The 12,305-nt window shown below is 48.9% G+C and overlaps 1 protein-coding gene across 7 annotated transcripts in view; it reads left to right on the plus strand.

Moving 5' to 3' along the window:
* The window catches only part of SH2B3 (SH2B adaptor protein 3), a 103,951-nt gene that overhangs the window by 4,498 nt on the left and 87,148 nt on the right, over nucleotides 1-12,305 (plus strand). Inside the window, exon 1 of one of the 7 annotated variants that reach the window (XM_020970187.2) lies at nucleotides 5,550-5,585. The exons of the other annotated variants lie outside the window; for them this stretch is intronic. Within the exon in view, the coding sequence (XP_020825846.1) occupies nucleotides 5,565-5,585 (21 nt within the window). The 5' untranslated portion in view covers nucleotides 5,550-5,564. Of the gene's footprint in view, nucleotides 1-5,549; nucleotides 5,586-12,305 lie in introns of those variants that run through there. 7 annotated transcript variants of the gene reach the window in all.

A 12,305-nucleotide genomic window follows, 5' to 3' on the forward strand; every position in this document is an offset into this window, starting at 1 on the left:
CCTTGTAAGCAAGACCTTCTTCACTACTAGGGCTGCTCAAAGGGGGAACTCTAGAAGTCATGGGTTCCCCATCACCAGAAGTATTCAAGCAGAGGCTAGATTATCACTGGGATTGTAGAGATTGTAGAGGGAATTCTTTCGGGGATACAGGTTAGCTTTGACGGCACCTGCGCTCCTTCTCAATTTTGAAGTTCCCTGATGCTGTGACTAGGTGACCTCCAAGATTCCGTCCGTATCTAAAGCAACTGATCAATAAGCCAGCCAACTGTGTGGCAGGTGTGGGGACTATGGAAGCCAATGCAAATTCTATTGGGATTGAACATAATAAATTATAAATCCGTGATCTTTGGTGTGTGATGGTCCTGTGGTCCCTTCAAACTCTAAATCCCTTGGTCCTCTGGTGACACAGGCTAGAATGGGGAGGAAAGCGGAGGCAGGGAGAGAAGTAGGAGGCCAGTCTCTGGTACAGGGACTAACCTTGAAGCTGGAACAAATAGATGAAAGCTTTGGAAGTCACTTCAGACCTGAGAGCCAGTGTAGTATATGCTTGACTTAGAATCTGAATCAACTTGGGTTAGAATCTGTCTCTCACTCCTAATAGCTGTGTGACCCTGGGCCATACTTAACCTCTCTGTTTCTCAGTCTGGTGGCACCAACCTCTGTAGAGTGTTTGGAGAGCAAATGAAATCATGCATATGAAGTGCTTTGTAAACCTTGAAAGCACTACATCAATGTTAGTGGTTATTACTATTATAGCTGTAACAAAGAATGATGGCCGGGGAGGGGGCAAGAAGGAAAGAAGGGGAACGGATGGATGACTGTGGATTCCTAGAATCTTAAGAAGAAACACTTGGGGCTCCCAGGGTCTGGGAAAGAAAAATGTCCTGTCCTGTGCTCTGAATCAGGTCTGTTTGCCTTCTCCACTCTCGTATCTCCTCCCCTTCCCCCCCCCAAAAAAAACCATACTGTGGAGTATCCCTCCAGGGGCTAAGGCTCAGTGCTTTTTCCTATAAATATAAATTTCTTTAAAAAAAATCAAAATGTAGCAGAGCTTGGCCTCTGAGCTGGCTCTCTGAAATTGACAGCTTCCAGATGGCATTGCTGCCAACTTAGTGCTCCTTGGACCTCACACCCATCCTGACTTGATGCCAGGGTACCCTGACATTTGGATGAGCTGGGGTGACACTGCCTCTCCTGGAGGGCCGTTGGCCTTGGAAGAGCTGGTAGATAGCATTCAGGGGCTGTGCTTTCTGGGTACCCTCACATTGCTCTTCTGCCTGACCTGGTGGTAGCAGGGGCTTGTTCTGCCTGATGCCAGGCTGGGAGCATTTTGGCACGGGGGAACAGAATGCCCCAGAGGTCTGGCAGGGAGCTGGTCAGAGTCAGAAAGGCTGGCAGGCAGGGGGTACTCAGTGCCAGCCATAATTCTCTTGCCACCATTATCCTTTGAAAAGTGGCCAGGAGTAGACACATTGCTGGGGAATGAGGGCATCCCAGGTTGGCGTGAGGCTGTGAATTGGGAACACTATCTTTACGTCTTAATCTGGTCCAGGTCCCTTTGATATTCCAGACTTTATAGACAGCATTATCTCCAAACATTTGGCCATTCAAAGGAGAGACCCCAAAGGTGAGCCATATCCTAGATTCTCAGAGCTGGAGGGACTTTTATTTCAAGTTTCCCAGAAAACTCCCATCTTATTTGGTTGGCTGGGTCTTCAAAATAGAAGCTGTTACCATGTAGTAGGGATGGACAAACAGTATGTCATACCTGCTTTACATGAGGGGAGGGGGGTCAAAGAAGCCTAGAGAGGTCAAGCAGAGCTGGGATGGGAACCAAGGAGCAGGAAAAGGGAGGTGGAGGGAGAAAAGAGTTAGGAAAGAATAGAAACAATGTAAGGGGATGGGAGCAGGTGGACAAGTCGCTCCAGGAAGTGGCCTTTTTTTTTTTTTCAGGAATGCTCTGGTTTCTGCCAGATTCTCTTGCCAGAGGGGGCTCATCCTTCCCCAGAAGATCCTCATTCCACATTCCCTTGAGGATCTGGGAAGGGAAGTGACTCCTCTTGGGTCAAGCAGTGAGTCAGGATCTAATTGAACCCAGGAGTTTGAGTTCCCAGGCTCATGGGCCTTTTGGAGGCCCTGCATACTGGGACTGAGTCAGTGCCCCTCTGTGTCAGTGACCATCCAGGCAGAAGGACCACCCAGATGACACATGAAGGTGGGGTAATCGATGGCCAGCTAGGGCTCCCAGCCAGCCTCGATCATGTGGCTGCCTGCCTGCATCCAGAGTTAGCCGCAGGCCAGTTCTAGAATGGAAACACCAATGGGTCTCCCTTAGGCCCCCACATGTCACTGCTTTTGGGCCTGGGTGGGGAGGGGAGGTCGACCAGGGGACCCCCTCCTGGACACACAGATTTCCCCTTACAAACTCTGGGATGGTATGTGGATATTTGGGGTATCTGACCTTAGGCCAAGCCCTTTCCTCTCTCTGGGCCTCAGTTTCCTCATTTGTAAAATCAAAGACGTTGTATTACGTGGTCTCTAAGATCCCTTCCCACTCTAGTTCCAGTGAGGGAGTGAGAGGACAGAAGGGGATGGAAGCATGAGGAGAATATTTTCTGGAGGCAATGTGGTACAATGGACAGGACAATGTATTTGTGGAGACCCATCTTTGAATCCCTCCTCTGACCTTTTATCCCTGATGACCCCTAGGTGAGGGTTTTGGCCTCTCTGAGACTGCTTTCTTACCTACAAGACAGGAAAGAAAGCAGGTTGTATTGGTTAGAGAGCCAGCCTCCATCGAGTAAGAAAGACCTGGGTTCAAATCTCACCTCTGACCCACACTAGCTGTGTGACCCTGGGTAAGTCCCTCAACCTCTCTGTGCTCTAGGCCAGAGGCATGGGAGTACAGCTGGAATCTGATTTATATGTAATTGGGAAATATTTAACAAAATAAATGAAAATACAATAAAACATAGATAATGCTGATATGTGGTTTTCTAAGCCAATATGCAGAGGACTTGAGTAGCACCTTTTTTATGTGAATTTGAGATAGTTGTTCTAGGTAGCTCTGAAGAGAAGGTGCTGACCCACATTGGAACCCACATTCCTCCATGAGGAAAAGAAGTTTTCTTACCTGGTAGCTCCCCCTAGCCCTAAAATAAGCATAACTACAAGTCACTGGACGTTTTGAACCTCAGTTTTCTCATTTGTGATATGGGGATGATAATACTAATTCTCCTTTTAAAGAGATGCTGTGAGGCTTAAAATTATTTGTGTGAAATCTCCATCAACTATTTAAGGAATCAGGATTTAGAGCAAGAAGGGGCCTTAGATATTATCAAGTCCTCTCATTTCACAGATAGGGAAATGGAGGCTGAAATTCTTAAGGGACTTCTTGCCTGGGCTAGTAAGTGTCTGAAGTAGGATTTGAACTCTGGTTCCCAATTCTAAGCCCTGATGAAGGTTCATAGAGGTTAGGAGGCTTAGCCAAGGGTGTGCAGGGAATCTGGACCAGCTTCACTGAGTTGGCAGGCCCCTGGAAAGGGGAGTGGATTAGGAGGAGAGAGTTGGAGGTGGGGGAGGTCGGGTAAGAGACACAATGTGGCAGAGAAACAAGGGGAGGGGGTGTTTAGGGAGTTTGTTTAGCCGGCAGCTTGCTTCTGCTGCTTCTGGTAGGGCATATTCAGTGCCCCCCCCACTCTCTAAGTCTGCCAGGACCGAGTTTGGGCATGGTCTTGACTTCCCAGCTTGATCCCATCTCTGGTCTAGGGGTGTTTACAGCTGCTCAGAGGCTCCAGCCCCAGGCGTGGGGGTTGGGGGAACCTCTGGCTTCCTGTAGTAGGAAGTCAAAGCCCATCTAGTCTGCTGACTCACAGACTGGCAGTCCTGATAGAAGTGGAGGAGGTTAGGGATTGGTGGATATGAGGGGGGAGAGGGGATAAAGACCGATAGTCCTCCATACCAACTGGAATAATGGAGGAAAAAAATATTCCTTGGAGGAGCAGTGTGGTATAAATGGATAAAGTCCTGCACATGGTATCATGAAGACCCAGGTTCAAATCCTGCCTCGGAACCTCTCCCAGCCTCAGTTTCCACATCTGTAAAATGAGAGAAATTGGATTCACTAGACACTGGGGTCCCTTCCAACTCTAAATCTATGATGCTACGATTTGAATAGAACACTAAATTTTCCAGAACATTTGTGGGTGTATTCTTTATTTGATCTTCAAGGGTGAGAAGGTATTGCTGCCCCCATTTTACAGATGAGGAAGTGGAGGCCCAGAGTGACTAGGTAGCTTACTGAAGGTCATACGGTGGATAGATAGTTGGCACACCCAGAACTAAAACCCAGGGATTCTGACCCCCACCCAATCACCCACTATCCCAGTGAAAAGAGCTGGCTGAGAAATGGTATGAGGTACTTACCCCCCAAAACATTGCAATAAAGGGCTTCCAGTGGCTGAAAGTTTCTCTACTTCATTCTCCCAGGGGTGGGACATCAAGGGGCTCATCAGTCCCAACCCTACAGTCCCTAATTTTAGAGGGACAAATGCAGTTCCATTCGATAAGCATTTTGCAATTATTAAGCCACTCACATACCCAACATGATCATTGGCACTGAAGGGTAGGAAGCCAAATGAAAGGTCCTCTCCTAAAGATCTTCACCCAAGGGGAGTCAGAATCGGAACCAAGCTAAGCTTCTAGGATCAAGCCAGTTTCTGTGCCCCTGCCCTCTAGCTGGCTAGGGGATGACTGGGGAAGTAGCAGAGCCCAGAGTTTTCCTGGTCCTTGCACGCAGTGCTGTGGGGGGAGAGTTAGAGTGGGGGGGGAGGATGCGGGAGGACATTTCCTGTTCTAACACTGTGTACAAGCCCGATAAATGTTTTATATGAGTCCAAGGTAACGCAGGAAACCCCAGTGAGAGTGATGGTGAATTTTAGCCCAGAGCAGGCCAAGGGGTGGATGTCGTAGCATCCTGAGCTATCTCCCCCAGCCTTGGACATCTCGGTGGTCCTCGATCTGGTCCAACAAATCTGGGGTTTACAGGGGGGAAGGGGCTGGATTTAGAATCAAGTCTGGGTTCAAATCCAGGCTGCCACTAGGAAGTCATGGGATAAGTCACTTCTGTCTCTGGACCTAAGATGTCCTGTCTATACAAAGAGAGGTTTGGATCATAACGATATCTATGTTTCCTCCCAGCTCTGAGTTTCTATGTTTTAGTATTCCTTCTATCTCTAAAGTTCAGCCAATTCCACATTCTAAGGGTCTTTCCAGCTTTGACATTTCATGTTCTAAAAGTGCTTCCTTCCTCCTCCCCACCCTCAGATCTGACATTCTGAGCTCCAAGGCCCCTCCCAACTCAGATATTCTGAGTCCTAAACTCTCTTCTCAACCTGACATTCAGTGTTCTAAGCTCTTCTCCAACTATATTCTCTCGTATTCTGTGTCTTCTGATATCATAGATTCATAGTATTGGTGCTAGATGGGATCTTTGAGGGCATCCAGTCCGATCCTTTCATTTTACAGATGGGGAAACTGAGGCCCAGAGCGGTTAAGAGGCTTGTATGCGGGCAGAGTATGACCAAGTAAGTAGCAGAAGCAGAACCGTCAGCGAGCATCTATTAAATGCCTACTATGTGCCAGGCCGCAACAAAAGGCGAAAACATGGTCTCTGACCTCAAAGGGCTTGCATTCTATGACAATTAGTGTGAGTGAAAAAAGTCAGGAGAAATTATTTCTGGCTGGAGTGCACACAGTGGGTGCTTAATAAGTGTTTATTTAAAGAATGAATGAATGATATCAAGGAAGATTTCGAGGAAGAAGCATCTCTCTTGTGAAATAATGAGACGCCCCCCATCCCCCCTTCCAGGTGTTTGAAGCACGTGTATTCCCAGGCTGAAACTGTTCATAGTCTGCCTGGTGCTAAGCTATCACTGTGAGCTGCTTTTTAAAGCCATTCCTACCCCCACCCCTGAAAAGGAAAACAGGATTCCACACCATGGGAAAACTCTTTCCCTCTGGCCTCCCTCCCCTGCAATCCCCCTGAAGCTCAGAACCTATAATTAACTGGGGAATGCTCACCTTGCCCTCATTTCTGACATTAGCCAGGTAGTAGGGCCCCTGGCACAGGTGGAGAAGGACCTGGAGCTGGGCTTTGGGTTGGGGGGTGAGGGGAGCAACCTCTGCTTGCCCATCTGGTGGCATTTGGCAGAACCCTGGGGACTAGAGGGGCCATTGCTGGGTCAGCAGGTAAGGGAACAGCAGCCCTGAGCTTTAGCCCAGGGCCCTTGGAGAAGGGAGGGGGAGGGGCAGGGAGGAATGTGCGGGGGGGGGGCAGGGGGGGTTCTAGAGGAGGAGATTTTAGTGGGCACCAAAGCTGAGATGCCAACTCTGCAGAAGTGGCCGGAGGCAGCCACAATACACAAGGCTGGAAAGCAGTAGTGAAAGCCTGAGACAGGAAGGAGAGAATTCTATCGTCCTAGATGAGGAGAGGAGAACTTGGAGAGGGGGGGTGAACTCAAGCCAACTTCCCCTGGTCCAGAAGGGACCACATGCCTACCCTTGGTGTCCCCTATTGCCTCAGGAGGGGAAGTAGAAGGCACTCCTTAATAAATACTTGGTGATGGATTGTTTCTTTCAAGGGTCCTAGTCAGCTTAGCCACCAAGACTCCCCCCAATCTGTCTCTCTCCCTATCTCTCTCTACCTCTCTGTCTCTCTGTGTCTCTCTATGTCTGTCTCTGTGTCTGTCTGCCTCTCCCTCTTTCTATGTCTCTCTCCCTGTCTCTGTCTCCATCTCTCTCTTTCTCCTGCCTTGGTTTTGGTTTTGGTTTTTTTAAAGACTATTCTGTTCCCAGACTGCCTGCCTGCCAGAGGAACCCAGGGTCTCTCACCAACTAGGCCTCCCTGTGGAGGGGGCAGAGGGCTTTCATGAAGGCCAGGGTAGGTGGCACGGACAGAGTTGCCCTGGAGCAGATGGGTCTGAATCAAAGGTTTCTTGGTGCATTCACAGTTTCTCTCTATTAATGGGGCTTCTGGTTTGAGGGGGGTTGAGGGCTGGGGGTGGGAGCCGTGTGATTCGATCCCGGGACTCCTAGTCGGGCAGGCTGTGTAATTGCCTGGGTGCTTTTAAATTGTTCATTAGAGAGATAAGATCTCTTGGAACAACACAGTAATTGTCCCTCCTTGAGAGCCTTGTGTGTGTGGAGTTTGGCTCTTGGTGGGACTATTAATTTCAACAGGATGGGGGCTGGCCTGGGAAATTCCAGCAATGCTGCCCAGCTGGGGTCTGGGAAGGGACTGGGGAGTGGATAAGTGAGCGGGGGAGGGGAAAGAGCTCAAGTCAAGCCCCCAGGACCTGGCCCAGCCACAGCAACCTAGAAAAAGATCAGCAAAGCACAGATTTAGAACTTGAATTGTCTGGTCGAATCGCATTTCACAGATGAGGAAACTGAGGCCAAGAGTAGAAGCCATCTAATTCAACTCCCCCCACTCTTTCATTTTATAGATGAAGAAACTGAGGTCCAAGAAAGGTAAAATCAAAGTCCCAAGGAGCAGAGTAGTATTTGAACCCGTGTCCTCTGATTCTCAGGTCAGTTAGGTACCACCAGCTTTCCCTCCTGTGGGGGTGGGAGAGGCAGGACAGAGTGGGTTCTGTCCTTGGCTCCACTTACAACTGAGGGCAGGAGGGTAATTCCTCTCCACCTCTGGGCCTCATTTTCCTTCTCTGTACAATGACGGGGTTGGGCTCCCTTCTACCCCTACAGCTCTGTCTGATGTTCTCTCCACAGTGCACTTTTCATAGGTTTTGGGTCTCGATCTCATTTCAGGCTGTTACTGATTAATCTTAATCCCTGGGTCATGAGAACAGCCTAGGCCAGAGCCTGCTGTACAGGACTTCGTGGTTAAGAAACAGAGGGCTTATGTTTTGTTTTAACTAACCCTTTTAGGCTTATAAAGTCCTTCTCTCCTTTTAAAGTAAATAGAGCTCAGTGATGAGCATGCCCGTTTTACAGCTGAGGAAAGTGAGGCTTAGAGTAGGGTCATCATTCGGAGCTGGAAGGGACCCCCCTTTAGTCCAACTCCATCATTTTAAAAATAGGGAGACCGAGACTCAGAAAAGTCAATCGACTTCTCCAGGGTCACACAATTAGTACTTTTCAGGGGTTCAAACCTCGGCCTCCAGACTCTTCGGGATGGTTTCTGCTGCACTAGGCTACATACTTAAAGTGAGAAAGAGGAAGCTAAAACTGGCCTCTACTACCTAGGTGTCTTTAGATAAGTCCCTTAACTTTGTGGGACCCCAATATCCTCATCCATCAAACAAGCCTCCTTCCTGCTCTATGTCTATGGTGCCATGATCGCTTATCACCTGTACAACCTTGTACACAGAATCGTGTACAAGTCTCTTTATCTCCCTCTCAACTCAGTTTCCTCATCTGTAAAATGGCTGCACTAGATGACCTCAGAAGGCCCTCCCTGCTGTGAACCACACCCAAGGTCTACCTCATGGGACAAGAGCTTCAGAGGATTTCCTTGGTGGGTGTAGGGAGAGAAGCCCCCTCCCCCCAAGGCCTTGGGTGCCAAAGCAGGGACTCTGGCATTCTGGGTCCTCCCCCACAGCCGCAGACCAGTGACTGCCCCATCCCCCACTTTCCATAGTGGCACATTCAGCTCCTGGGCTTTGGCTGTGGGAGCCTTAGCTGGGTGATTGTTGACTCTGTCGATATGTTTCCTGAGGCACACCCCCCTCCTTCCCTCTCTGCCGATGGATCTCCTGAGCCTCCAGGCCACAGAAATGTTCCCACACTTTGTAGCACCAAGGACTGACCCTTTGAATGCCACAGTTTGCTGCTTTGAACTGGGTAATGCTGACAGCCCTGGGCAGCTGGAGGAAGCCCTGGGCCGGCAGGGGTTTGTGCTCTGCACCACATGCTGTTTAAATCCCAAGCTTCCTCTGCCCTTACTTCAGTTTCTTTCAGCCTCTGGCCTGGAGCTTTTGTCTGCTTGGCTCATGTTCAACGTCTCTGGACAGGGCCCTTCTCCCCATTTATACCATGGGGAAACTGAGGCCAGAATGGGGACACTAGGGCTGCCTACTGCTGAAGGAGACCCTAAGGCTCCCCACCCCCACTGAGAGTGCTCTGTGAAATCTTGACCTTTTGAGATCCCTTGAGCCAGACTCCTCCATTCAAGGGAACTGGCAGATTGTCCTGGCCCCTGCTCCTAGGCTGGGGGCCAGGCTCCCTGGGGAAGCAGGAGGAGGGGAGAGGGCTGGGAAGGCGAGGCTTCATTCTGATTTTTCTGCTCTGAGCAAAGTGACAAGAGACAAGCGCTCACATCATAACAGCAGCCTGGGTGGCATTTTTTTTTCCAAGTTCCTGGACTTGGTGTCAGGGGAAGTTGAATTCAAATCCCACCTCAGACACTTACTAGCTCTGTGACCCCTGGCAAATCAAGTGACTTGCCTCTCTCAGCCTCAGTTTCCTCATCTGTAAAAATAGATGTAGAGCTAGAAGGGACCTTTAAGGCTATCAAATCCATCTATTATTTTGTGGATAAGGAAGCTGGTGATACAGGGAGAAAACCCAAAATACCTTTTTCCTCCATATTGCATCCTATGGGAGGGTGAGGTGAGGGAGATCACAGCATGTACATAGAAAATTAAATACAAAACATAAACAATCACTTAATCAACAATTTATTAAGTGGGTGTTATTAGATACCAAGAGAAAAGTGGAAAAGTCCCTGCTCTCAGGGAACTTACGTTCTATTGACTATGCAAAGTGATTTCCAGGGGGAGGCATCAGCTCCTCCCACAAATCTTCCGCAAGGGGTCCACCTAATAATCATAATAAATTCACATTTGTGGAGCACTCCAAGGGGAAGAAGCATTCATTAAGCACCTACTGTGGGCACTGTGCTAAGTGCTTTACAAAAATCTTCTCATTTGCTAGATTTACAAAGTGCATCTTTAACGCTCAGATTCCATAAGAGTCTGGCTGATACGGCAGATCTATAATAAACCTTGTTTTTGGCTGAAGAAAAAAGGGCATCTTTATTAACCAGTAATTTGAGCCCAGGCTCTGAGAAGAGCTTGGCACAGTGGGAAAGAGCTCTGGATTTGAAGTCAGAGGGCCTGGATTCAAATCTGGCACTTCCCACTTATTAGCTAATGTGTGTCCTTGGGCAAACCAAAAGTACAATGTTGTGGGGAGAGTGTTGGAATTGGAGTCAGGAAGACCCGGGTTCAAACCCTGCCTCAGACACTGAGAAGCCATGTGAGCCTGAGCAAGGAACTTAAGACTCTGAGGCCTCAGTTTCCCCAGCTGTAAAGTGAGGAGAGAGTAAGGCTGGAATTGATGACCTGTAGACCCCAGTGCTCTGTCTCCTTTATCTCTTCTTTGGGGGCCTCACTTTCCTCATTTGTAAAATGAAGGCGATTCAGTTCTGTTTGTTTTGCCCCAAGGGGCAGCAGCACCAGGAACAGAAGTGGGAAGGAGGCATCGTCCTTAAGAAGGAAAAAAAACATGGGGGCAGCTGGGTGGTGCAGTAGATAGAGCTCCAGCCTTGGAGTCAAGAGGACCTGAGTTCAAATGTGGCCTCAGCCACTTGATACTTACTAGCTGTGTGACCCTAGGCAAGTCACTTAACCCCACTGCCTAGCCAAAAAAAAAAGGAAAAAAATTCTTAACAATGAGAGTCGATCAAAAATGGAAGAGGTGTGTCTGTGTTCAGTCAGTTTATCAGTCAGCCAACAAGCATTTATTAAGCACCTACTGTTTGCCCTGGAGAAGCTGGGACAAAAATGAATCAGTGCCTGCCCTCAGGGAGCTTACATTCTAATGGGGGAGATAACACACATAAATTATATTTATTTTATTGTCACAAGATAAATACGAGGTAATTTGGGGGAGTTGGAGGGATGGAGTAGTTGGTCACCCCTCATTGGAGGTATTTAGGCACAGGGTGAATGGCTGCTTGTTTGGGAGATTATAGGGGGGATTTCTTGTGGGGATGGATTGGACTGGATGGCCTCCTGGCTCTAAGTCTATGCTCCTAAGAGAAGGGACTTTTTTTTTTTTGATGAGGCAGTTGGAGTTAAATGACTTGCCCAGGGTCACACAGCGAGTAAGTATCAAGTGTCTGAGTCCAAATTTGAACTCAAGTCCTCCTGACTCCAGAGTTGGTGCCCTATCTATCCATTTGCACCAGCTAGCTGCCCCTGGGACTTTTGTTTTTTAATGTAGCTTCAATGTTAAGGTAGGCTGAGATGTGCCTAGAGCAGGAGTTCTCATGCATTTGGGTGTCCTGGGCCTCTTTGGCAGTCTGAGGAAGCCTCTGGACCCTTTTTCAGAATTGTGTTTTTAAATGCACAAAATAAAAATACATAGGATTACAAAGGAAGCTAATTAGATTAAAATAAAGATATAATTCCCCCTCCTACTCCAAATCCAGGGACCCCCCTGTGGATGCCAGGCTAAGCCTCTTTGGCCTAGAGGGTTCTGTGCTTGAGTGCCCTGACAAAGGTGTCCTTTGGGGAGAGGAGAGGTTGTGTCTGTTTTGAGAGTGGGGGCCGGAATGAGTTACTCTAGTGCCCTGACCCCCTGAATGCTGCCCTTGGGCTGACCTCATAGGATGGGACCTAGTTGGCTGTGGGATAGAAGCCTAGCCTTAAACATGTTTGATTTTTCAAAATTGGGTTCTGTGGTGACTTCTCCTTCACTCCTCAAGCCTTGGGTCTGAAGCCCTTCTTGGCCTGACAGAATCCAAAGGGCACCAGGGGCACGGGCATTCTAATGTGGAAGCTGGCCCAGCTGGGCCTTGGCTGCACATGAAGGAGGCAATGGCAGCCATGAGCATCCCAGAGGGCCAGCCCTGGCCCTCTGCCCCATGGTAACCCTTGCTGACTGGGATCCAGCAGGCTCCGGAAGAAAGTAAATCTGCCTGTTCTCAGCTCCTCTCTGTGAGGCAGACCTGGCCAGCTCTGCTGATGAGGAGTGAAGCACATCCGCTACAGGGCAGGGGGGCCTGAGAAGGTTTGGCCAGCCCCTGACATGGGGCTCCTTCACTTTTCCCAAGCCAGACTTGGGGTTTCTCTTCCTGTGACAGAGCTGCCTCTTCTGGGAGCACCCCCTTCATGAAACACCCCCACCTAGAGGTGAAGAGACCTTGAAATGGTCCTAGGGCACACTGAATAGAAGGCAGGCAGGCAACAAGGAAACAAGCAATTATTAAGCACCTACTGTGTGCTAGGCACTGTGCTAAGCGCTTTACCAATACTATATCACTTGATCTTCACAACAGT

Source organism: Phascolarctos cinereus, unplaced genomic scaffold (genome assembly GCF_003287225.1).
Source record: "Phascolarctos cinereus isolate Bilbo 61053 unplaced genomic scaffold, phaCin_HiC Scaffold_4;HRSCAF=312, whole genome shotgun sequence".
NCBI classification, from domain to species: domain Eukaryota; kingdom Metazoa; phylum Chordata; class Mammalia; order Diprotodontia; family Phascolarctidae; genus Phascolarctos; species Phascolarctos cinereus.